At 35.0% G+C, this 27,674-nt stretch overlaps 1 protein-coding gene across 2 annotated transcripts in view; it reads right to left on the bottom strand.

Annotated features, from left to right (window-relative positions):
* The window catches only part of LOC149803825 (transient receptor potential cation channel subfamily M member-like 2), a 263,431-nt gene that overhangs the window by 202,690 nt on the left and 33,067 nt on the right, over positions 1 to 27,674 (bottom strand). For both annotated transcript variants that reach the window (XM_089953643.1, XM_089953644.1), the window contains 3 exons: positions 23,049 to 23,181; positions 18,390 to 18,570; positions 12,518 to 12,681 (listed from right to left, as the gene is read on the bottom strand). In XM_089953643.1, coding sequence (XP_089809769.1) covers positions 12,518 to 12,681; positions 18,390 to 18,570; positions 23,049 to 23,181 — 478 coding nt within the window. The remainder of the gene's footprint in view (positions 1 to 12,517; positions 12,682 to 18,389; positions 18,571 to 23,048; positions 23,182 to 27,674) is intronic.

Below are 27,674 nucleotides of genomic sequence, written 5' to 3'. Positions count from 1 at the left end.
TGTTTAAGCACGAGTTAGATATGGTTTTTTTGCTCTACCTTTAAATCATTCATCATTAAACATTGTATTTGTATCACCATAAAGTGTTCTGTTCTGAATCCGAAATCCCACCCGGTTATCTTGTTACAAATGGTGTCAGAAGTGGGATCATTTTGGATTTAGCAGAACAATGAAATTATTGTTTCATTATACTTGTATGCTTTTTTTTTGTGTGTTTCAGACACTCTTGACAAATCAGCTGAGGCAAGTAGGTCAGTTAGGGATACAGGTCATCAGGGTATACAATGTTACTTGTGTAAGGAATGGGGTCATGTTCAAGTAAAATGTCCTAAAAGAAAGGGACCTATACATAAGGTAGCCATTGCTATACAGAATAAAGGTAAATCTAATAATCTGGTGCAGGTAGAACCAGTTATTCATACACTTGGCACGTGTCTTTTCCCCGAAGCGCGAGTACCAACTGCGAGAGGTTTCGTGAACGGTCGAGAAGTCGTAGCATTATGTGACACTGGTTGCATGGGTGTGGTGATCAAACGAAGTCTCGTGCAGGATAACTAAATGCTTGGGTGGGAGTCCCCATGTATTCTACTCGATCAGACAATCGGTCACATTCCTGTAGCAAGGATCACGGTAGAAACACTTTTCCTAACCGGAATTGTCGATGCCCTTTGTATGGAAAACCCTATTTACGATCTGACGATCGGTGATGTTGAAGGTTCCCATCTTCCAACCATGGCAGATTTCAGAATACCTTAGGCCCAGGCAGTCAAAACGCGTGCGCAAACCCGATGTGAGTAAACCGTGTTTCAGAAATTGATAGTCCCTAAATCGATCTCTGGAATTTCGCGTGATGAATTCAAATGAGAACAAGAACGTGACGAATCCATCAAAATTATTAATGAGAAAATCGTGTGTGGCACAATTAAACACTTCAAGGGTGGGGGCAGCTCGAGATTCGTTAGGAGGAACGAGCTAATTCACAGGGAGTTTATCACTCCGGAGGGTAAGAGGCATAGGCAAGTGGTTGTACCCCAGAGATACAGATCTCAAGTACTTAGGGTGGCACGAGTCGAGCATGGCAGGACATCTAGGTAAGGCAAAGACCACCAGTAGAGTAGCCGCTGAATTCTACTGGCCTGGTGTTAATGACGATGTCACATGGTTCTGTAGGTCTTGTGACATATGCCAGAGAACCGTATGTAAGGGAAGGGTCACAAGGGTGCCCTTAGGACAGATGCCATTAATAGATACACCGTTTAAAAGAGTGGCGGTAGATATTTTGGGGCCAATACAACCAGTTACTGAAAGGAAGAACTGGTATATTCTTACTCTTATGGATTATGCAACCCAATAACCCAAAGCCGTAGCGTTACCAACTATTGAAACGGAACGGGTGGCTAAAGCATTAGTTGACATCTTCAGTAGGGTAGGGGTGCCAGAAGAAATCCTTACGGATTGTGGTACCCAATTCACCTTCAACCTCATGGGTGAAATAAGTAGACTGTTATCAATCAAACAGCTAAACACTACCCCATACCATCCGATGTGCAATGGACTGGTAGAGAAATTTAATGGTACCCTAAAACATATGTTACGAAAAATGTGCGCGGAACGTCTGCAAGACTGGGACCGCTATTTGAACACGGTTCTGTTCGTGTACCGTGAAGTACAGCAAGAAAGTTTAGGGTTTTCACCCTTTGAATTGCTGTACAGAAGAACAGTTCGAGGCCCGATGCGGATACTACGCAAACTATGGACAGGTGACGTCGCGAGCGAGGAAAACAAAACTACCTACCAGTACATGTTAAATCTGCAAGAGAAACTGGAAAGTACATGCCAGATGGCACGTGACGAATTAATGAAATCGGGGTGCAGATATGCCAAGTATTATAACCGCAGAGCGTGAAATAGGAAATTTCTTGTAGGAGATCAGGTTTTATTGCTTCTTCCTGCTAGCACAAACAAGTTACTAGTCCAGTGGAAAGGTCCCTACGAAGTTAAAGAGGTCAAGAATGACATGGACTATAAAATTGACCTAGATGGTAAGTTAAAGACATTCCATGCTAACATGCTTAAGTTGTACATCAAGAGACAGAGCGACAATGTAGAAAAAGGGGTCTTAAATGTCGTTTGTAAGGCAGTCATCGACGACGACAAAGTAGAGTGGGGACCACCACAAGATAGATCTTTTTGCGCGCTGAAGGAGAAATTAATCAGTGCACCTATATTAAAATTGCCAGATATTAGCAAACCCTTTATTTTAAGAACAGATGCCTCTGAAACTGGGTTGGGAGCAGTTTTACTGCAAGAGCAAGATAACAGTAAGTTACCCATAGCTTACTCGAGTAGGAAATTGCTACCCAGGGAGAAAAACTACTCCGTTATTGAGAAAGAGTGTTTGGCCGTAGTGTGGGGAATTGGGAAGTATCATGCGTATCTTTTTGGGAGAGATTTCGTTCTCGAGACTGATCACCAACCCCTATTGTATTTAAACAAGGCCTAGGTCGCTAACGCTCGATTGATGCATTGGGTGCTGACACTACAACCATATCGCTTCCGTGTAGAGGCAATAAGAGGAGTTGAAAATATAGGGGCAGACTATGAGTAGAGCATGATTGAAAATTTTAATTTTTTTTTACCCAGTATAGAAAATCCAGATGGTAGTATAACTGCTGTAAATATTGTAACATGTCATTAGTAGTTATTTTTCTTTTATTCTGTAAGGATTTTTGTTAAAAAAAATGTGTACATTTTTTTTCCCTCTTACGGGGGAGGTATTGTCACAGAATTAGGCGAAAAAATAACTTGGTTTTGCCTTAGAACTATTTGACTATTTTTAGTTGTACATACATACAACATTATCTAGGGTGAATAAGTGTTTTCCAGGTAAGCAACTAACATGTACCTAGTCAGAAATTACTTGTGACGAAGGACATGAATAACATGATATGCACGGGTATTCCACCCTGACTTTTGCTCACTCTCCTATGGATTTAAGTAAGGTCAATTTCTAAAACCGACACTGGTCATTTTGGATCACATCAAGGAGTGTACGCTCTCCATTGTTCTCCAGCCATAGGGATAAGTGTTCAATTTACATTTTCATTTAATATGCGAAACTTATTTGGTTTGTAATGTCTTATCACGTAATAATGCATTTATTACAACGCAGATTTGAACTTTGAATTACAAGTCACTATTAGAGGTTAATGTATTAGCATATATCTAGAGATTTTACAGAAACTATTATTATGACCAATTTGGTTTTATTGTAGCTGAATGTGGCAGTGATTGTGTCTGTCGCTATGATTGTGGCCATGATCGTGATGGTGACTGTGACTAGAGTTGACTAGAGATGTCGAGAGCTATCTGTAGCTGTAGGGCCATACAAGACATACAGGTCATGTATCTTGAATTGCAAGACATACAGGTCATGTAGGCGATATTGATGAGAAAGCCAGTGACTGTCCATGTGTGTTGGGCCACTGTAGAGCAGTCGATGTTGTCCGTCTTTGTGTCTGAACTTTACTGTCTGTGATGTGATGTGATGGAGCTGATGAGAAAGCCAGTGACTGTCCGTGTTTGTTGGGCCACTGTAGAGCTGTTGGTGTTTGTGTTGTCATCTGCAAAACTGTTAGAGGGGAGGTTTTAGCCATGGTGCTGGTTTGGGTGTCGAGCAGTGGTTCTTTGTGACTTGATATGTATGTAGTGTGCTGCTGTTGGTGGTGACATTAGGTTCATAGGGAGATTGTGGTTATCTCGTGTAGAGGAACCACAGCTCCGGAACCAATGGGCTTGCAAGGTCCAAGGGATCCATGCGTAGGCTGGGAGGGGCAGGCCATGCGTGGTGGCTCCTTCACCATTCGACAGTGGTTGCACTGAAGGTATCATGTGAGTGTCATTTTGGACATCATGTTACCTCCCACTGTTTGGGTTACATATCATGATCACTACTCCAGCATAAAAAACCACCATCATTGCTATAAAACCAGAAATACTATCATTATAGCTATCTGAGCTAACGTCATTATCGCTATTTGAGTGAACGTTCTTTCTTTGTTATTGTTAGTGTCATTATCGATGTTTGAACGAAAATCTTTGTTACCTGTGTGCGAAATCTTTTATTTGTGTGGGCATCGTTATCATTTATTTGTAAATCATAATCATTAGGCTTTGTTTCAGAATTATTTGGTTTCTTTTGAGTCAAAGCTTGTGACTGGCTGCAAGAATCATTTATCATTATTTGGATGATAACTTACTGTTTACATGACTCATCTTATCATTGAGTGGAATAATATCGTAATTTATCTTGGGTTTTTTTTTCTTAGTTTAATATTTTTGTTTGATATCAGTTCAGTTTTTGTTTATATCATAATTCGTTCCTGATAGGAACTGTTTTAATTATATGGGATATTTAACTCTGTGCGCATCATTATGTTAAATGTCCAATATTTGGATCCTGTTTAAGCACGAGTTAGATATGGTTTTTTTGTTCTACCTTTAAATCATTCATCATTAAACATTGTATTTGTATCACCATAAAGTGTTCTGTTCTGAATCCGAAATCCCACCCGGTTATCTTGTTACATGGTAATTAAGTCTGAGGGATTTGTCTTTGATTATCTTCTGACTTCCACATTCACCTTTGACAAGCATTCCACTGTTGTCCTCATGGCTTTCTAAATATCCTTTGGGCATTAAGCTATCCTACAAACTGAACTGGGTTCTTCTTCCATTGCTGTTAGCAAATCCATGTTGCTCTTGTGGCCTTTTTAATATCCGTAGCATGTTCTGCAATTTCACTTGATGGTTTGAGCAGTGGTTTAAATGTTCAAAGTCAGCTGTGAGATATTCTCATGCAGTTTGATGCAATTGTAACATATATTGTACACTACTGAGGCAGGCAATAACATTATAAACCAGTTCCTACACAGCACTGCTCTCCATACTCTTCCATGATATCACTGGCAGGTTTTGACATTTTATATTTTTCTCATGGCTATTAAATTGCTGTGTCAAAACCCGTGCAATTCTTCCAAGGTCTATCAGTCAACAGTGAGAAAACTGTAAGGCTCCTGAGTGACATCAGCAAATCTAATATGAAAATCATCCCATGAAATGACTGCAGCACACCAGTAACCATACATGTTTGCAAGAAAATGTAAAATCATGAAATATAAACAAGTTACAGTTGTCTCAGATTAATTTAGGCAAATGTGTTTATCACTGCGTGAAATAGATCACATATGTTTTTGTGTCAGCCTTGGCAAAATATTCTTGCGGGAATGATTTGGTGTTCATCATTGTACACAACAAGATTGTTTGCACTTGCATCCAAATCATCAATGGTGAGAGGTTCATCAACTGTGGAAAAGAAATCAACATGGATGATTTACTTCTTGGTGATCCTTGAAGCACTACCATTAATTCTTTGAGAACATCACAACCATCTCATATAATCAGATTCAACAACAATCTGAGTTTTTCCCTGACCCAGCTGGACCAATTATTAGTGCATGACCTTAGTTTGTAAACATGTCACCTTACTTAAGTGCTCTGGGCTTTGGCTGCATCGAATAGTCTATAATGGTAAAATCTTTTCTTTTAAAAAGCATTTTCATTTTTGCTTTGTCATGATGTCATGCCAATTGTTGAATAATACAATTATTGTATATTAAAATCATGTCTTCATATTGTGTTGGATGTTGCAAAGAAAATTCATACCACAATTTCAAACTAATTAGGTCTCAGAGTGCTAGTACTTAGAGGCTAGCCTTCAAAAGCGATCTCATGAATGAGTAACATGACTTCCATTAGGCACACAAGCACTAAATAATAAACTTGCACAAATAATTGGATTAAAACCTTTGGATGTGATTCTGCAAAATGATGTCACCATTATTTATAAAATAATTTCACAACCATCACTGTAAGACTCACTTGGAAACAATTTTATTCGGTATTTATATATACCAGTAGATTTTGAAGGCTGGCAACATTGTGCTACTGACCCAGCATAGTCCATTGATGGATTTACAATCTGGGATTAGATTGCTTTTCAACAACAACCAACATGTTATCATTTTGCGCCAGTGGTGCAACTGTGGGACACTTGTCCATGAGTGGTGAAACCACCAAGCAGAGCAACTGTGTCAGAGAAATTGCAAGTAATTCCTGGAAATATAGAACTGCCACTAAAATCTATTTTAATACATTAACATATTTAACAGTAGTCCACAGACATGAATGCAATTGATCACAACTGAAGGATGCCAGTACATTTAATTGGTAATTCTATGAATATATACATCATTTAGTATTAAGCAGTGACAAACTCACCTTGCTGCATTGGTATACACACATGTGATATTGCTTTGACTGACTCATATTTGCTGTGTTTGTAAATTCACATCACTTGTGAACACATTCCACACACATCTCATGACAAAGATTCTTTCTAACACTTACATGTGCAACTTCTTTTGCTTTCTTTTTGTTTTTGGAGGCATGTGATCCAACCATGATCGAAAACATATTTGGACTCAAGTCCATATAGTCTTCTATTAGCTCATCTTTGAATTTTCCTACAATCCTCTAGTTGGCATTACTAAACAACAGGTGTTTGTTCAGATATTGGCTATTGTCAAATTCGTTTACTAAACTTGGTTCAGCCTATTCGGTACACATCATTGGTGGTAATATGCATGAACAATGAATCCGTATAAGTGTTCAATATTTTTACATTGTAGCCATACTGCGATTTTATCTTGTCATAGTAAAACTCATACATGAGCACCATCGACAAGTCTAACACTGACTCCAACAAAGATTTTTTTGCAGCTTCAGTTTAGAATTTTTACTATGTACAGCAATGAAGCCACCATCAAATATGTTCTGGAATTCAAATGCCTGGTCAGCAATAAGCCTTCAAAGATAACCTTGTTCATTGTCCCTAACAAGATTTCCTTGTTCATTGTCCCTAACAAGATTTCCTTGTTACCTTGTTCACTGACTCTAACAGGGCTGACTGAAATTCATTTAAAAAATTCACATATTTTTGATGACCACAGAATTGTTCATCAGTTGAAAAAGTCTTTGTCAAAAGTGTTCTCTACATCCAATCACAGATTTGTATTCATCTGTATACAGGACGCCATCAAGCTTATTGGTGAAACTCAAGGACCCAATGGATTTTATTCATCTACAAATATTCCTAGTCACAAATACAAGCACAGATTTCATACGTGAACTATACAGTAGCTTTTGGTCCAAATTTTCTGAACAAGCTTGGTGCATTGAGAAAACTAATTGCATTCATGGAAAAAAGATTTATTCATATATAATGAATTTGCCACCCTGGAAAATTCATTTCACTTAATAATAACAAATCAATGTTGTGCCAATCATGCTTCACCATGGATAAATGAACTGGCTGCAGGCCTTTATTCCAAACAAACATATTGACAGCAATATCGGGATTGAATCATTCAAATTTACTGATATCAGTAACTTGTACAGGAAATTCAATGTTACCGAAATTGAGTTCACCAGTATATTGTGTTTTTGGGGCTACACTTTATTTTCACTCACATGATGTAAGGTGGTCCAGCACGCCCATTCAAAAAATCGATTGGCATCATTTTTTTTAAGTTGATGACTGACTGCTGTTTTAACATCCTCTGGTGTTTTACTGTAACGAGACCCATGAATTGGTTCAAATGGGGAAATACATGTATGCAATTCAATTTGCATGGATTGTTCAAGAGTACATCCCAATCCTGTGTTGGTAATTTTTTTCCAATGTGCTAAGAATCTTTTTATTGATTCTGCCAACTTTCTCATTGATAAACATGATGTCTTTTTAGTTTAAGTTTATAAGTGGACCAACATGAAACCATGGGGTTGTGATCTTAAACCCATCCTTGTCTGATGACTTCTAATTAAGTGGCATAGTCACCTGCACAATGAAAACAATATCCACTTTAATTCCTGATGTACCAGAGCACTGCAACAAAGAAATAATTCCAGGAATCATTTTTGATAGAATTTATTGAGAATCTCTGCCTGGTTTGGATGCATGTAGGATAACTGACATGTGATTTTCTAATTCACTACTATGCTTGTGAAACTTAAAGTTGGGTACTTGTAATTGCTGTGCTTTTGAGGCAACATCAGTCAGCAGCGATAGCAGTCTCATTCAGCTGCAATAGAATGACAGTCATGTTCTTCATGGATGATGCAATTTTGCAATTATGGCTTGCCGGGCTTGTGAAGGAATTGGAATATTCAATCATGCAGCTGTTGTGCAAAGCTGCCTCACAGTCTGAGGCAATTCAGGTACAGTTTCTAATAATATAAGAATGTCAGCTATTCTTGCTCCTCTTGGTATTTGTATATTATGCTCATGTGTGAAGTGTTTCTGTTGTTGTACTGTTGTTGTTGTATTTGGTTAATCCGGGGGAACCAACTGGTGGTCCTGATAGTATGTCAGCTTTTTGCATATGGTTTGGTATTCTTATCTCATGATGACGTGTGAGTTGAATCACAGTTGGCATACTGATATGTAAGAGAAAACCTTTCTCTAACTTCAAATTCTGTCAATAAATATTTGTAGCATTTTACTCTACCAGGATCAGAAACTGCAACTGCTTCAATCCTGGGTATTATTTAGATTATGTCAAATGTTTACTCAACAGTTTTAACCACACTGTCCAGTATTTCTGTAACAGTTGCATTAGTGAATCTTCATTGGCAAGTGCAATAATAGTCACAAACAGGTCCACATGGTCAGCAAAGCTGATTACGTGATTCGACTCCATTACTGCATTTAACACATGCTTGAGCACCTAGACCACTACATAGTTGGCATTTTCCAGGGCATAAACCTTTGCATTGATTGGGTTCAACTTTTATGGACAGAAATTTTAGTCTTTAGTTGCTTTGATATTTTTTTATATTATTTTTTATTCTATCCTTTATATCTTGTGGTATAGAAATAAATATTTCATAATCCAGATGATATTACAAAGATTAATAACCATCCACTGTACAATACATTTACCCACATAAAAATGTGATTTTTAATCTTACATCAGGCTCTGCTAAATGACAGGAACGTTTACCAGATGCAGGACAAATAATTAAGGTCCTAGCTCAGATATAATTTCCTTCAGGGCTAAATACTCACCATCAGCTACCACTAATCCTAAAAACATTTTCACATACACATATTTTTGTATCTAATAATCTAGAAGTGAAACTAATAAAATGAATTCCTTGTCTTGATGAAATATATTGTCAATGTTAAGTTTATCACATATAGCCAGCTGTTTTCCTTTCTAGCTCATCGAATAATGTTTCTTAATTCTTTCACAGTCAGTTAATTTGTATGCCATCATTATATTAATATCATAAAAGTCTCTCTAATTGATTTATCATGGATGATATTCATAACTTAGGCTACTATATTTGCTTTTATCATCATTATCATTGCATTATTCATTCATTTCAGGTGGTCCAGTCAACCTCAGCAACTTCATTGTTTCCTGCACAATATGAAATAATGACTTTTCAGTTAGTATTTGCCAGGTTGACGTATTTGGTCTTCAAAGATTATCTGCAAGTTCATTAATGTATCAATATGCACTGATATGTGTTTGAAAGTCATATAACATCTTTTGGGCCTCTCTGATAAATCTGAATGATGGATTTAAATGAAATTTGCATTCTGTATTTAATTGAAATAGTGATTTATTCTTTTCTGGAATGTTGTGCACACTCCACTGAACTAGTAAATTCATCCCAGATATGGATATATCCATAAATCTTTTTAAAATCAAGCTGTGAAATTTTGCAATCCATGTACATGTAATTGTTTAATATAAAAGAAAATATCTCCACTTGGGTTGTGTTTGTGAATTAGTATTTTTGAGATTATTGGCACGCTACCAATTTTGTTATCTGTTACACATGAAATTTTATGGACAAGCTAATGTGTGCAGTCCATTTCAATTACAGTGGTTTCAATACTACCCCAGATGAGTCCCCCTAGTGTGACAAATGATGTACTAGAAGTCCTAGAGGTTAATGAAGCCAAGTACTTGTCAAAGATCATATGCGTGCCTAGTACTGAACTCAAGCATAGATGTCTCCTCAGTTATTAATAAAAATAATATTTGCCACAAACTGGTTAACATTTTGACCAGCAGTATAGCACTTTAACTAACTCTGCCACCACAGACTTAGAAAGTAAATGAAAAGAACTCATACTTGATGTTAAGAGGCTGATGGGAAAAACGTGTGCACAGTCCCACTATAATTAAGCCAACATAAAAACAATTTTGAATTACTATTTTATTACTTATTATATAATTATTCATACATTGTATAGTATAAATACATAGTCTTGGAATAACAATTATGTCTCTCAAATATCTGCTAATGCTTTCACCAACTCAATAATTCAAGATGATTTTATAATGGTGAGTATCTATTTTGACTGGCTGTTGCATAAGGACAAGAAAGACATTATTTGCTTTGACATGTCAGGCACACCAAATTAATCTGTTCTTCTGTGAGAATTGGCAAACAAAAAGCAAAATTAAAAAAAAAATCTGTATGCAAGCACCAGTCTTACTAGTACTAAGAAAAAAGAAGACATAACTAGTCTATGTAAATATTAATCAGTACAAGACTACACAAATATTGATCAATCTACTAGCACTGTTTAGTATATACTCATACTCAAAGATTATGTCTGCAATACATTTCCACACTCTAATCTAAAGATTGTGGTCATGAAAAACATTCATGTACTTGACAGTCTCAAATATGTGTAAACATAGTAGTGTTTTCAGGGTCATTTTTGTTGGTTATTGATATATATCAATGGTTTTTTAATTCACATGACAACCTCTTGCATGGATGCATATTGGTAACTTTCACAGTTCATGGGTTTGCATGCATACATGTATAATTTTGTGTCATGTGAGGGCAAAGTCATGGGGTATAGAAGGAGAAGGTGTTAACCTATTTCAGTATCAAAATTCTAAAACCCTATTATCACTATAATAGTACATTTTCATGAAAATAAACCCATCAAGCTTCATGACTGTAATACAGTAGTGTCAGAAAAACAGCTAATGCAATAGCGTAATTTTGATGCCTACACCAAAAATATGGGATAATGCTGTTGGAAAAGTGATATTCATGTCTCACTTTTGCATCATTGGCAAGTCAAAAGTCTATTTGTGATGTAAAACCACAATTAATGTCCTGCAATGATCAAGTACAAAAATACTATTCCTTGCTATTTACATACTGGCCTGATCACGAAATATGAAAAACATTTGTGACTCCCAAACCCCCCGATATGGCCATATTTATTTTAAAAAACCTGACATTATCCAATAAATCTTAAAAAAGAAAGAATTTCTTTCCACTACAAGATATGATTTTAATATGTTAAACAGTAAACATGCAGTGTATACAGCTAATTGTCACTGGTGTCAATAAAGGAAGGCAGTCAGAGATAAACAGAACCATTCCATGTATTATTAAATTGACTAACAACAGATTGAGTGATTTTGTGCTTGATAGTCCTTTCATCTGGCTGATTTACAAACTTATCTGCAGCTACACCTATGCATTGTCAACATTCCTTATGATTAACAATAAGGTACTCTTTTTTTTTAGGTGAGAGTCCTGTTTTTGTTAGTTGAAAATATCCTATTCACTCTGACCTTAATGACCATTTGATTTTGATATAAAAGTGCTGACTCTTGTAATTTCGAAACTACTATATAAAAAGGATAACAACTTCTGACTCACTGATATCAGTGATGATGTTAATGATAAAATTATGAAACCCATCTATTCATAGTATTGTATATAATATAACACTTCAAGAAACCATGGCTGCTCAGCTGGTAGAATGTTGGATTCATAATCTAAGGATTGTGGGTTCGATACCAACCCAGGGTAACCGCATCTGTGTGTCTTTTGGAAAGGCACTTAGCTCCATTTCCTGATCAGCATGAAATTAAACAAAATCAGATCATGAATATGTAATAACTAAACTGGGCCATACACCATAAAGTTTTCAATATAAACGTATATTTTTGATTCATTTCAGATTGTTACAGGATTCCAATGAGAGATGAATTTTCACTGGATGGCAAAAAGTCATGTTTTTATGCCACCTGGTTATTTTTCATGTCACAGTATTGGTCATAATGTCTATGACTTTACATGATCTTAGCCTCATGCAGTTGCCACATCATTTGTTTAATTCTAAAGCAAATTTTTAAAAAAATCCTATGATAAAACAATTACAGACCTTTATGTGGATGAAGATGAAGTTTTATAAACCCCTTAGCCTATTATACCTACCTCTGATTTGTGTTGGTTAACATGAGGTTTACTGGAACATAAAACATCATATCCAACTCAACAGATATATAATTGTGTAATACAACTTTGTATGAAACTGCATAAACTTTAAATCAAGATGACTTACTACTCCATCCAAACTCTCCCTGTTGGCAATACAGCCCCACGTTGCAATACCTAGGGCCACAATGTTCTTATCAGAGGTGCCCTTGGTAAGAATATGATCCCTAACGGCCTCACCAACAAACTTCATTACCCCTGTTGCCATTCCTCCAGTGATTATCCACGCACCTGTGGAGATAATAAAACAGATTTTTAATGACATATTTATTCTACTAAACAGCTCTAGCTGCTTGAGTGGTTACCATATTTTTTCAACTAAATATCCCAAGTTGTAGATTTATTCTGTCATAATTACAACGTTAATGGGATGTATACAGGATAGATGTAATGCACACACTTTGCAGTCTTGGCTTCAATGTATTTAGTACATGCAAGAGTAAGTACTTTCATTTTCTTACATGATCGAGTCAGTTCTCTGAGGCTGGGTTTGATGTCACGTCTTTTTGTGATGTCAGCTACACTCAAACATCTGAATTCCACATGATGAAAGTGACTATTTCTTATATTTTGTTTAGCGCATAAAATAACACTCTGCTTAGTTGATGTGATATTATGCATGTATAATCTAGAAATGTTGCATATATATTTCATATCTTTAAAAACAATGCATCAATGTTTGTTTTCTTGGGGGGGTTGGTTTGTTTTGTTTTGGGTTTTTTTGCATTTAAGCATTAGTGATTTTATTAACCTTTTCTGATTCTGATAATCAGTAAAAAAAGGTTAAGAAAAGAGGAGAAAATGTATGTGTTTACTTCAATGTCTGTTTTACAAACAAATCGTAATTATGACTGACAGTTTAGAACATATAAGAATGCATTATGTTTGTTAGAGTTATGCTGTTGAAAAGAGCAGCACTGGTTGATTATTTATATACTCTAACACGTGGATAATACATTTCCTTAATTAAAAGATATATACAATTACATTTTGTCAGAAGGTATAATGTTATGCATGTATTGATGGAAACAGCAATGAAACAACTGTTGTCCCTAACGACAACAGCCACCCTTAAAATGATACACATTTTACACACAAAAGCTAACTGAAAAGGAAACAAAGTAGATATAAATGAATATTATATATAAATGAACACATTCATTTGGGACACACACACACACATACATGCAGTGTATAAATATATATATAAATATATATATATATATATATATATATATATATATATATATATATATATATATATATATATATTCCTTTAATGTGCACATACAAGAGTTTTACTCAATGTAGATTTGAAAACAATATAAAAGGATATGGCAAAGAAATAAAATGTACAAAATTATTACTGTACACACTCATTTATTATAGATGAATATATCAAAACATTAAATAGTGAGGGAAGTGCAAATAAAAACAACTTTACTTTTGCCTATATGTCATGAAATTGCTGTGTGTTACTAAGCATCTCTCGGTGCTTTGTCTGAAAACAATCTGGAGGTAGCTTGGCACAGTGATGTTATGGTCTATTTTTACCACAAGGTAGATTTAAGTACAAGCACCATATAAAGCAAACATAAATACTTTTGCTTCTACCACCAAGGATAACGTCGTCCTTATTGGTAGTTCCATTTTACATGGAATTAACGACAGAGGGCTGAGGTACTGTGTTAGAAAGCATGCCATTTCATGTGCTGATTAAGAACGTTTTAAAGACTACATGACCAATTACTTACACATATCCATTAGCAAAATCAAAGCTGTCATGTTGCATTGTGTGAAGTGGCCCCCAGGGGAGATTGTGATGTGTGGGATACCAATGAGTCATCGAAACACTGGCAAGAGAATGGAAGTATGATATTGTTTACAATTACTGGAGTTTCCTGGATGAGGAGGGACCAGTGATGCAACATTTATTTGGAAAAAGAGATACCATTGTAATATCCACCTGTCTTCCAAAGGGGTAGAAAAACTGGTAAAAAATATAAATGCAGTCATTCATGTAGTCTGGTCTTATAGCCACATTACATTTAACACTGAGCCGTCACTACAAACCCAATGTTGGTCAAAATTGATATAGACACTATGGTCAGTCATATCAATACAAAATCAGTACACTCATGGATGTGATTACTTTGGTGAGACCAAACATTCAGCACAGGAATGCAGGCACATACAGACAGTTCAATGCTACAAGTGTGGTAGCTTTGGACACGAAGCCAAAGCTCACAATACATTAATGGAATAGTGAGATGGCAATGAGGCCATCTCAGGTCCACAGATAGACTCCATTCAGCTGAAGGACAAGTCTAGCTATCAACGACTGTCATATACACCACTGCATCTCTTGTCAAAACAGTTTTGATCCCCTTGTTGATAGCTGTCCTGAATCTGGAAATTTACTTGCTACTTGTACATATTCAGGTGTAACAGTCAACGAATATAAAAGTAGAAAATACTATTGCACAAAAGTAATGATTTATAAACTATTATGACGATTATAGCAATGGGTATTGTGAATGTAGTTTTAATAATGTTAATGTCTCCTTGAGTGCCTCTAGTAGCAACGAAGTTAATCTCATGAATTTTAGGAGTTTCTAGTAAGGGTTTACACATGGGTCATTTAAATATTCAGGGTATACATGGAAGGATGGATCAGGTGAAGTTACATTAATCTCTCCAAATAATAATATACATTTATTTGGATTCTCAGAAACAATGTTGACAGAAATTAAATCTGGGTGAAAATTTCTTGTTTATCAATGGCTATGACAAACCTTATCTTAGGGATAGGAAAACAGGAGGATGTGGACTCTTTGTGTATGTTAGAACTGGTAATGTTACTAGAAGAAAAGAAGACTTAGAAAAAGAGGAAATAGATTCCATTTGGCAACAGATCACTCAGAAAATGCTAGCCCTATTTAATAGGTTTTGTGTACAGACCCCCATCATTACATACTGATTGGTGTGAATATTTTGATCTTCAAATAGATAAAATTTCAAATGAAGAGAATGAATTTTACATTCTAGGTGACACAAACAGAGACCTTCACAATGATCAAATAAATGTGAATTGGATGGATTTTATTGCTTCATTAGGTATGGAGCAACTAGTAAATGAACCCACCAGAGTAACATCTACCTCTAAAACCCTTATAGACCATATTTATACCATTGTTCAAAGAGAAAATGTTTTTGATGTAATGGTTTCAAAAAGATTGGTATAAGTGACCACTTTGCAATTTTTCTAACACGTAAAGTCAATGGCAAATAATAATAAAATAATATACATAAGTCCATTACTAATAGAACTTTTCAAAACTTTGATACTGTTGAATTCCTGGAAGATCTGAAACAGGTTCCATGGAATACAGTCCAAATCTTTGAAAATATTGATGATGTTTTAGTCACTTGGACAGATCTGTTCATCAGAAATAGTGAACAAACATGCCCCTTTAAAAACACACAGGATAAAGAATGACCACCAGCCAGGCTGGATCTCCCCAAAAATTTTAGAAGCAATAAAGCAAAGAGACCAACTAAAATCTGTAGGAAATTGAGTTGAATATAGAGTTTGGAGGAATAAAGTTAATAAAATGATACATCAGGCCAAACAAGCACACTACAAAAGAGTGCTGGATGAAAATTGAAATAATCCGAAAGCTATCTGGAGAGTTTTTACGGAGTTTGGTGCAGGCAAATGTAAGAGTAAAATTGAAGTTTTATCCCTGAGGGCATTTATACCAATAATCCAACTGGCATTTCAAATATTTTTAATGACTTTTGTGTTCAAATTGCTGATCATCTGGAACTCAAAACTTTTTGTGCTGAAAAACTACCAAACAATATAAAGTTTGAAATTCCTGAAATGAGTCCTGAATTTGTGCTGAATTACATAAAAAAAATAATGGATGATTGTAAAGCTTCAGAACTTGATATGATTGGACCAGGGCTACTAAATGTAGCAGCAGATGCAATAGTAGAGAGTATAGCTTTCATTTGCAATGAAAGTATTAGGTCTAACAAATTTCCACAAACATGGAAAACTGCCAAGGTTGCACCATTGCATAAAGCAGGAACAAAAGATGATGTAAATAACTACAGACCCATCTGTATCCTTCCTTGTCTCTCCAAATTACTAGAAAAACATGTATATGATTCTATTTGAACACTTATGATCTTATTCATGATGATCAGTCTGGCTTTAACCAGAATCCAAATTTAAGGTCCATAAGAAGTAAAAATTACATTATACCAAGGCCAAAGAAGGAATTGTTTTAAAATAAGTTTTCAATATACTGGTCCATTGGTATGGAACAACATTCCCAGTGACATAAGGCAGGCTCCTAGCATTTCTTCTTTTCATATTCAGACTCAAATGGATGACATCTTTAGACAATTGAACAGTTCTAGTAAAATAAATATCGCCTGCTTTTCTGTACTTTTGCATCATTGTCACAGTTGAATTTTTCAATGCATGATGAAATTTATATTTTATATATGTTTATGTGTTCACAGATGCCTGTGCATATGTTCCAGGCTTGATACTTTGATTTTTAAAATCACTTATTTATTTAGTGTCAAGCCAGATTCTTCACATCATGTTGTATATACTACATATATTGTACATAACAGCAGTACTGAGAGAAGGCCTCGAGGTAGATTAGTTCTGTAACTAAATGAGTAACCTTCTCTAAATAAAGTCTTTATTCTTATTATTATTATTATTTATTATTATAACCAGTATCCATAAATTAAGAAAATTATATAGGTCAACATAAGTTAATAATCAAGGTTCTCTTAAAGGCTAATTGAAAATTAACTGTTAAAGTAAAATTGCTTTGTTGTCGTCAGATAGAAAATCTTAATACTCAGATATAAGTAAGAACAAATGTTGTGGATGCAGATTTAATTATGAAATATGATGTGAACATAAACAAAATATAAAAAGAAAGAACCATTCTTGAAAATCAGTAATGGTAGCTTCGCCTTATTTTTTCTTATTTTAGACTGTGATACTGATCACTTATCATGTGAGTCATTTTGCTATCAGGTATAACGGTACCAACTGAACCCCAGGTGGGTGGAGTTTAAGGTTTAGGAACACTGTATTCAGAAATAAACATCAACACTAACTGTGATTAGTGCATTATGTAAGAGTTGTACTTTCTGTTAGGTTTAAAAAAAGTTGCGCCTCTTGGCAACATGTGAGATTATGTTAATTCATATCTAGATCGTATTTTGTATTTTTTATGATTTTTTTTAAAAATGTGGTACACATGGCTGAAACTGTGTGTTGTGACTAGATAACTCATATCCCTGTCTAGTTCCAGTAGAGTTATCTCTCTTAAATGCAATAGCGTGCCTGGTTTTGTCCTTGTTAGCATTGTTCTCTATGACAGTGTGTGACATGCTTGCTCAGGTAAGAGAGAAAGTATCTTTATTTCACAAAACATTAGCACTGAGGTATATGGAAAAACAAGTGGTACTGTGATACCATCACATGTTCAAGCAGCTGACTAATTGTCTGTTATGGCTGGGTGCTAATTTGCTCCCTCAGAATAGTAAGGATTTTTATAATGACTTACTAGTTGGAAAAAAAGAAAATTAGTGAAATAGAATTTTTTAAATAATATATATCTTTGTTGCCATTCACAACTAAAAATGACTGGATTTTTGACAAACTGTTTTTGTCCAAATGACGAGTAGTGTTGATCAGAGTAAAGAATGGTGGTGCCATGAGTTGCGTTCACTTTCAAACTGTGATTTCATTACAGTCTGTGTCTAAACAGGGTAGCATCAAAATAGGGTGGGAGTGTCTGCAAAAACAAGGCAATGATGATTTTCCAATTTGAGATAAATGTTGTATCTGCTGAAGCAAAAGAAAAGAGTGACAATAGAATAAAGATATAGAACCAAACCTGTTAAAGATACAGCATTCATTAGACTCTTCTTGATAATCTGCTGATGATTTGCAGTAAGATTAAATCGCTTTGCTCCACCTGTTACTGAAATCACGAGTTCAGGATTATCTAATTTCCATTTTGTTTTGATTTTGGTCCACAAATTCTCCGAGCGTTCTTTGGGTTCAACACAAATATACTAAAGAAAAAGAAAAAAAAGAGTAAAGAGATGTGAATCATTGATAAGGATTAAGGCTGGCAGGCTATGAAACTAAGCTGATGCACCATGATTTAAGGTCAGGGTTATAACCCACTTTCAATATATACATGTGGAAGGATTTCATATAATTTTTAATGAGATTCGAAAGGTATAAGATGGTACTGTATTTAAATATGCATTACACCTACATGTTTGATTTGTTTAAATTCAAATATCTTTTTGTTCTATTTCATTGATTTAAACATTTAATTAAATAATGTCATACCAGTATGTATGTATGTATGCATGTATGTATGTACCGTATATACTCGCGTATAAGCCCGTTCTCGTATAAGCTGACGCCCAAACTGAACTGATATAAACACTAAAAAGTGCATGACCCATGTATAAGCTGACCCACAACTCCGAGACTTCTCAAGATGCACGAGGTAAGTTCTAAACGCATTTATTTAGGCAAATTTATATTAACAAAATTTACTTGTATACTTATCTTGAGGTTGGCATGCATGATTATTAAAAAGAAATGGTATAAACTTGTTTGAAAAGTAGTTTATTTAATTTTCTATTTTCTTATTGTTTCTGCCTAATTAGATTTGTGTATAATTTGATGTCTGTGTGTGTTTGTGTGCATGATTTGGATTTTTAACATAACCTTAACAATTTTTCAGTCACCGCTACGATGTCTGCAGTGTGACAGCTTATAGTGATGTCTAGCACTGAGGCATCATGCCGCAGACATGTAGCATGATGTCCCACCCAGTCACATTATCCTGACACCAGGCCAACCAGTCCTAACACTAACCTCTTAATGCTGAGCGCCAAGGGAGGCAGCTGATAGTACCATTTTTGGAAGTTTTTGGTATGACTCAGCCGGTGATCGAACCCATGACCTCCCACATCCAAGGCGGATGCTCTAACCACTAGGCCACTGGAGCAGTTGCGTATGATCGAATGATGACGAGAATTTAGCAATCACAAGTTGCTGTAAAACTTCCTCTCCCTTTTGACTCAATTATTGTTTATGCATTACTGCATTGGACATTTTATATCAGTGCATAGGTAATTACATTTTTACTTTGCCTTGAAATTGTAAATACTTAACTCATTAAAATGTAATTCCAGTATGACAACACAAAGAACAACAATACGATTCGATTCAATGTTCGCAATTAGGATAATGAACGTATTTACATAATGGTGACACTGCATGTACATTGTAGGTTTGATTACAAACTGAATTAAGTACATCCCTTGGAGTCGAATCATGGGCACCATTGCACTAAACTTAAATGATATCTCCAAGATACAATAATAAAGTTTCTGAAATAATGCTTTGAAAATTTAGCTAACACCATTAAAGCTGAGTTGTAGGTTGCTTTGATATAAGTGACCTTATACCATACCTGTCAACTTTCATGCTAGGAGAAAAAAACAAAACTCCTTATTTTTGGGGTCGCTCCACACCTACCTCCTGATTTCATAATATCGGTCTCCTGGGTAAACACAACCATCCCACGAATTATGAAGTCTGCATTTACCTTTATTTAATTTCGTGTTAGAGAAATCAGAAAATTGGCACATGCAAAATAATAACAAAATAATAATAGTACTTTATAACAGTCTAATAAATGTCAGGTCACCGAAAGTTATTTTGTTTACATGCCTATGTCTTTGGACACAGAAAAAATTATTTTTTCATGTCCCAAGATTTACAGCCCTTACAGTAGTAAACAAAACTACCTAAAACCTGTAAAGTTTGTCTGGTTCCTTTATCAACAAAGTGCAAAACCTGGATTTGGACCAAACCGGGACAAATCAATATCCAGATTTGACCTCAACAATCTATTTTTTTTTAAAAATTGGTGCTAAGCTATTCCAGAAGTTCATAATTTAATGGTTGTTTCAGAAAACAGTAAACATTATGGTAAAATCATAAGCCATGGCATGCCTGTGAAAGACTTGAAAAGTTTTCATGCAAGGATGTTTCCTGTCAAGTTTCCTCAAATACTATTCCATTTTGGAAAAGAAGCTGCTTAAAGGTTTTTTAAAAAATACATTTTTAGTAACAGTGGCTATATTTGATGATGGATCAGCAGCATTCAAAACAATTTTGAAGGTTTTTATGCCTTCATGCAATCTGCAAAATATGATCAAATTATGTTTGTTGGTTTTGTTGTTTCAAGGTTTGTTCCTTTTTAGTAATGGTGGCCATATTTGAAGACAATCAGCATCTGCTATAACACTTGAAAGCCCTCAATGTCATATTGCTTTCTGATAAAAAAAATGGTTAAATTCTGTAAAGCTGTTTTTAACAGGTTTACAGGATTTAAATTTCTGTAACAGTAGCCATATTTGATGTTTTAATTGAAAGGTCATCACACCAGAATGCTTTCTATCAAGTTGCATCAAATTCTGATTCTGTGGTTTTGGATAAGACATTATATATATAGGCTTTTCTATTTAGTAGTGGTAGTTACATCGAAGATATATAGACATTATTAGTACAAAATTAAAAGGCATTCACATCAACTTGCTTTCTATCAAATTTGGGCAAATTTTATTCAAGAAGTTATTGAAAGGCTTTCTATTTTTGGTAATAACAGCCATATTTAATGCCAGATTGGCATCATTGGTCAAAATCTGAAATATTTTTATGTCAGGGTGCTTTGCGTCAAATATGATGAACTTCTGTTCAGCAGTTTGGAGGAAGGAGTCATTTAAGGGTTTTGCTAATTTAAGTAATCGTGGCCATATCTAAGGGTGGATTGGCATTATTTGTACAAAGCTGGAAAGTATTCGTGCCATGATACTTTCTGTCATGATTGATCAAATTATATTCAGTGGTTTTAGAGAAGAAGCAATTTAAATGTTTTTTTTCCTTTTGGTAACAGTGGCTGTCATATTAGTAGTAAGGTTGACCATGTCTGAAGGTCGATTGGTATAATTTGTACAAAACTGAATGCTCAAATTTTATCTAAATCTGTAAAGTAGATTACTGAGAAGAAGTTGTTTAAAAAATTTCACTTTTGTTAGTAAAAATGGTCTTATTGGATGGTGCCATGGCAGCATCTGAACAAATCTGAAAGACCATCATACTTGGATGTTCTGTGACAAATTTGGTGAAAACTGGTTTGGTGGGTTTTTAAGAAGGTTAAAACAGCAACTGCTGACAGACACAATATGGACATGAGGCCATACAATATACTCAATTGGCCGTATACAGGCAGATGAATTAAAATTAGGCACTTAGTTTTTCTACAATGTGCCCTGATTATATGGAACTGACAAGAAAATTGATTCCTCATTATTCTGGCTGCTGGTAGTAAATGAAGAAGTATGTATCATTCATACTTTCCAACTTCAGGGATGTACAGTACTTTTGAAACAATCCAATCTTTTTGCTGTGCAAAAAAGAATAATATAAAATTAATCTTTCAGTGCTTTGTGTATGGCTTTGTGCCACACAATCAAACAAAGCGTGTCACCATGGAAATATATACCGAGAGAGAGAAATGCAGTTACCAATAGCTGCGATTTTTTATTTTATGCAAGCTGATCAATTACAAAAAATATATTTTCACTGTGCTCAATAGACATCGATGAATAATCATCATTCAGTAAATTTAATCTATCATTTTGTCAAATGCTTGGTTTATTGGTATGTATGGCTACTATTACTCATGAGTACCCAGTTTGAATCCCACCAAATGCTTATTTAACTGTTTATATGCGTTTATGCCTTAAATTATAAAGACAATTATGTTACAATTGATATTTTCTATGTGAATATACACAAAAACACAGCAGAACATAAACAACAAACAGCTGACATCATATTGCACATGATACCTTAAGAAATCTGTAATACATATTGTTACCTAATACATTTCAGCATAAAATAACAATTAAATTCTCTTCTTCTGAGTGAATAACATATATTTCATCTTGTGGAAATAAAAACTCAAGTATTTTCACTCGTGTCTTCACCAATTATGAAAAAAGAACCAGAGTTTTTCATTCACTCAATGAAATATATTTGATATTCACTCGATCCAAGCAAATATACTTTATTGGTCATACTTTACTTTTCTGATAACACTGTTTGATGCACTAAATGTTTAAAATGAACTAAATTTGATAACTACACATTCAACAGTGTGGCAGATATTAAATTTAAAAGCAAAAGGTAAATAAAATTTCTGCAACATGAAAAGAAGGTTATTTTGAGCTACTTTTCCAAGCTGTGAGTGCTACCAACATCAAAATCAATGTACCTGTCAAATTTAATGACAGTACATCCTATGTAAAGAATGAAACCAAACACAAAATTTAACACTAATGACTACAATCACAACAGCAACAACATATAGGAAGTGAATGTTATTACCTTAAATGGTTAGTTAGATCCTTTAAAGGTTACACAAACAAACAAATTAACCACAAAAAAATCAACTCACTTTTTCCTGATTTGTTTTGTTTCTTAATCCTTTGTTTTCTCCAACTGAATTACTGGAAAAATCCTGCATGTGTGTCTTCTTAATTCCTTGTGTGACATGCCCATCTTTGGCACACCCATTCTGGTTATCATCTCTGTTTCAATGAATGAATTAATATATGAGTGAACAGTGTCAGTAGGGAAGATACATGTAATTCGGTGTCAAGTTAGTGAATTGCCATGAATGATTCAGCTTCAATAATTATAATATATGTACTTTTATTACAAGTAATTTTAATGTCCATAATAAATGACATACATACCAAACTGTTTCTTCCTAACTGATTAATTAGTTAATTAATTATACGAGTACTTAATGAACTGTTAGTATATTAGAAACATACAATTGTCTTAAAGCATTTCTTTGAGAAGAAAGGGTTGAAGATCATGAGAGAGTGATATTATTTTACTTACTTAAAATACATTTAATACTATAGTGTAAAATGGTAACAAGACACTAGTATTGACAAGTGTGGAGCTGTTTGAATTGACTTTAAAGTTGATCTGCCAATCAAAGAAGTGGATTCTTAGATCAGGTCAACAGTTTCACATCACATAATGATTTAGTGGCACATTTTGGTAAGAAAAATGCAGAAACCTGACGAGAACAATACATTAAAAAAATCTAATACTGTAACATATGCTGGCAAAAAACAAACAAGACAATGATAATTCATAAATCTAATACTGTAACAGCTGCTGCTGTCACAAAAAAAAAAAATGGACAAAGCTTTTTGACCTTTCTATTATCTGATATACCTGACAAGAAAAGACAAGACAAGACTTTATTACATTCAGGTTGTAAAGTTTACAACATATGAGGTATATATATAAAAAAACAACATGAATATAGCATGTGATTACAAAATTCAGAAAACACTATCCAAGAACCTGCATATTTTCACGAGTCCTAATGCTACCTGTATTCATTAATTGATTATATTTATCAACATCAGTCCTGGAAATGTATTAAAGTCACGTATAAAGTTTCATCTTTCATGATGAAAAGAACATGACAGGAGATGTTCATCACATATTTCTTCTGACTGACAGAGTGTACTATATCTTTGGTTATAGAAAAATGTATTCATCTGCTAGTTATAAAAGAAAACCTATGATTTGCAGTTCTAAACTTAATTGAGCTTTGGATAATGAGAGATAGATCTTTTCTAAATCCAAACTACAGGTAGTTTTAAATGATCTGTAACTTAGACCTTTAGATGATGTATTGATTTTAACTACCCAAGCATGCCTGTATCGATCTTTACTTTGTATTATGATTTTGTTAACCATTTAACTGACACAAAACTTCTCCATATGTAGCTAAACCCGAAATCATCTAATACAGATTTTACACCAATAGTTTATCATATGACTTTGAATATCAATATTGGAAAACTGACCAAGTTCAACACATACCATTTATAGAGGGGTACATTTTCTGACATTAAGTATACTTCTAAAGTTTTTCATCTATATCTTACAAATCACCAAATTTTGTAAGCATATGTTAAAATCTGACTGAGCAGTTTAAGTTGATAATTAATAGACCAATCTATATTGTGTATAACCTTTTTTGGTAAATGAACACCTTTATAAGCAATGGAAACTAGATTTGTCATGTCACTGGAGAACTTTCCATTCTTGCAAAATAGGACTAAGTATTTATGTTCATTTACAATACTGATACATTTGCATTTTTATCTTAAATTTGTATGTGTGATCTTTATTTGAAAAATTGTTTTGTCTGTACTGATTGTAAGTTTCCAGCAATTGCAATATCTACTAAACATGGGTGTCAAGGGTATACTGCATGTCAGCAGAATAATCTATGACAACTATATTGTCATCAGTGTATAAAAGCAACATAACAAAGTTGATACGTTTGGAAGGTTCAATGCAACCTATACACCCATCTACTAGTAAAAATTATTTGAGGCTGTTTAGGAATAAAGAGAACATTAAGTAGAGATAAATTCAACCCTTCTCTTACACACTTTTCACATGAAAAAAAAAAACAGGAAAATTCACTACTTACATAGATATGATATTATGGAACCTGTGATTGCATAAAAATCTGATGCAGTTGAAGAAACAGACATTTAAGTAAATGAATAATAGCTAGCATTGAAGAGATTGCAGTTTCTGATCAAGCTTGAAATTTTTTTTAAAAACAACGGTTACTGACAGATTTTTCAATTAGAGAAAGCTTTTCCCTTATAAATAAACATCTTGACTGTGATTCAACTAAGACAAAATCTAATATCAAACACAAATGCCAAAGACAGTATCCTCCCAGATAAATGTTGATGCTTCGAACTGAATTTCATCTCTGGGGACCAAAGAGTTTGATACTGTATCTGTGAAAAAATTACAACCAGATTTATCAATATGCAATATTAGTGACAAAAATCCAAGATGTCGCTGATCATTTATCAATATAACCATTCTACCTCATCCACCTTTCCATCCAGTTATGATAAACAAGTAAGATCCAGACTCGTGCACCTTGCATGTATTGCCTTGTTGTAATTTTATAGCATCAACAACATACTCTTTGACAAACTCAAATGACACGCTGCTGTCTCAATTCAACCATTTTCATTGGCTTCAACCAAGTTCTTTGTGATAGCGCCTTAAACTTGATAATAATATCTTGAATGTTCACATTAGACTTTTTCAGTTTGCCAGTTTGATCTTCAAAAATCACAAGCTTACCTGGATCTACAGCAACAACACAACTAGTAAACTCAGACTAATACGCTTTGGTGGCAAATCTGCTGAGATCCAGTACATCAGCACCATGTCGTCATGCTGAGTAACCTCTGTAAGTGTTAATAGACATTTTAATATAATACTAAACGTACTTTAATGTAAAATCAGTACGTGCTTGCGGAGTTGGTGAACGCTCCAGTGCAAGCAGCGCTTCAATGATGAGATAACCATCCAGCTGAGCTTGTACTGGTAAATTTGAATAAAATGGGTTTCGTCCACCAAGCTTGGATAAACAATTAACAACTTCAACTGGCAGTGCAGGTCCATACGAGTGAAAATACAAACTATGTTGAGCTGTTACCAAATATGCGACCCAGTGAGTACCAGGTCCTGTTGATGAATCTAGTTTGAAGATGCCACTTTGACGTGTGCATGCCACCATCGATACATGTTCATCACACATAAAAACACAGCAAAAATGTTTGATTTTGCCATTGCGAGTAAATCAAGACTGGTAAATGGACATGCCATCATAACATGAACAGTTAGCCTGTACGTCCAAGGTCATTCATGGGATTGCTCGTTCGTGGTTGGCTTAACAAGCGCTGTGGCAAATTTATTTCCAGTACCCAGAAAAATTTCATGTCGTTGGTTTGATGTCTAAACACCTAATGAGGTGCATCAGGCTGATTTTGTTGTTTCTTCCAGGTGATCGTGTCCGTTATCGACAAGGCAAATTAAGCATATACAAGAACTCGTTAACAACTGTCGATGTTGCCATTACATATAAAGAAGCTGAGCCGTTGACGTAAAAAGATTCTGCAAGTGTAGCAGATGCACTCGAGCGCATTTATGCACACAACCCATTCACATGACCATGATTGTTACAAGTGAATACTGACAAAGAATTTCTCAGATCTGTGGCTGTGATGTTGACCAAACACCATGTGCAAGTACATGTCAGACATGTCAATATACATCATGACCATGCTATTGTGGAACTGTTTAATCGTACTCCTGCAAAATGGTTATTCAGTCATCAGCACGCACAGGAAATGCTGATGAGTCCAGAATGCTCCGGGACTGCAAAGCAGTCTAACGAATGAGGAGCACGACTTTCATTGGCATTGAACAACGAAGTCACACGCACAACTGGATTAAAACCAGCCAATGCGATTCTATAAAAATCATTGCTGCTACTCAGAAAATGATTTCACAGCCAGCACCATTACAACTGCTTGGAGACAGGTTTGCTCGGTATTTGTATGTACGTGGAGAGTTAGAATGGGAACAACAACGTCGTGCAGTTGACCCTGTATGATCCATGGATGTATTCACAATTTTGAAACAGACTGATACGCCCCGACTCCCAACACGTTACCGATTGGGACCATCACCTGGTGAATCAAAGTCTCCCAGCTGTAAATTTGTTTGAGAGGAACTGCAAGTCATTCCAGCATATACGGAACTGCCACCAGGATTTGTTTTGATAAATATTAACCAGTATCATAAGTTGGTTTACAATAGCATGATGACAAAACGTGTAGGTGGTGATTCCATCGCTTGTTATCAAATAGAGAAAAACTTACCTTGGTGCATCGGTATGCACCCATGTTTATTGGATCGGATTATATGGAGGGAGGGGGTGAACTCACGTCGGTCTTGAAGACATTCCAGGTACATGTGAGTTTGTGTATGAGATCTTTTACTACAATCACCTTTTACCTTTTTAATGTTCTTGAGTCCGACCACAATCGAGTACAGTTTGGGTCATAGTCCCACAGACTCATCGATTAGATTACCCGACCATTTGTCTTTGAAGTTGTCAACAACCTTTTTACTGGTGTTATTAAAAAAACTGAAATTTTTTCAG

Source organism: Sinohyriopsis cumingii, chromosome 3, assembly GCF_028554795.1.
Source record: "Sinohyriopsis cumingii isolate HCF-2022 chromosome 3, ASM2855479v2, whole genome shotgun sequence".
Classification (NCBI taxonomy): domain Eukaryota; kingdom Metazoa; phylum Mollusca; class Bivalvia; order Unionida; family Unionidae; genus Sinohyriopsis; species Sinohyriopsis cumingii.
The sequence above is the reverse complement of the archived record's forward strand: the minus strand, read 5'-3'. Positions and strand labels throughout refer to the sequence as shown.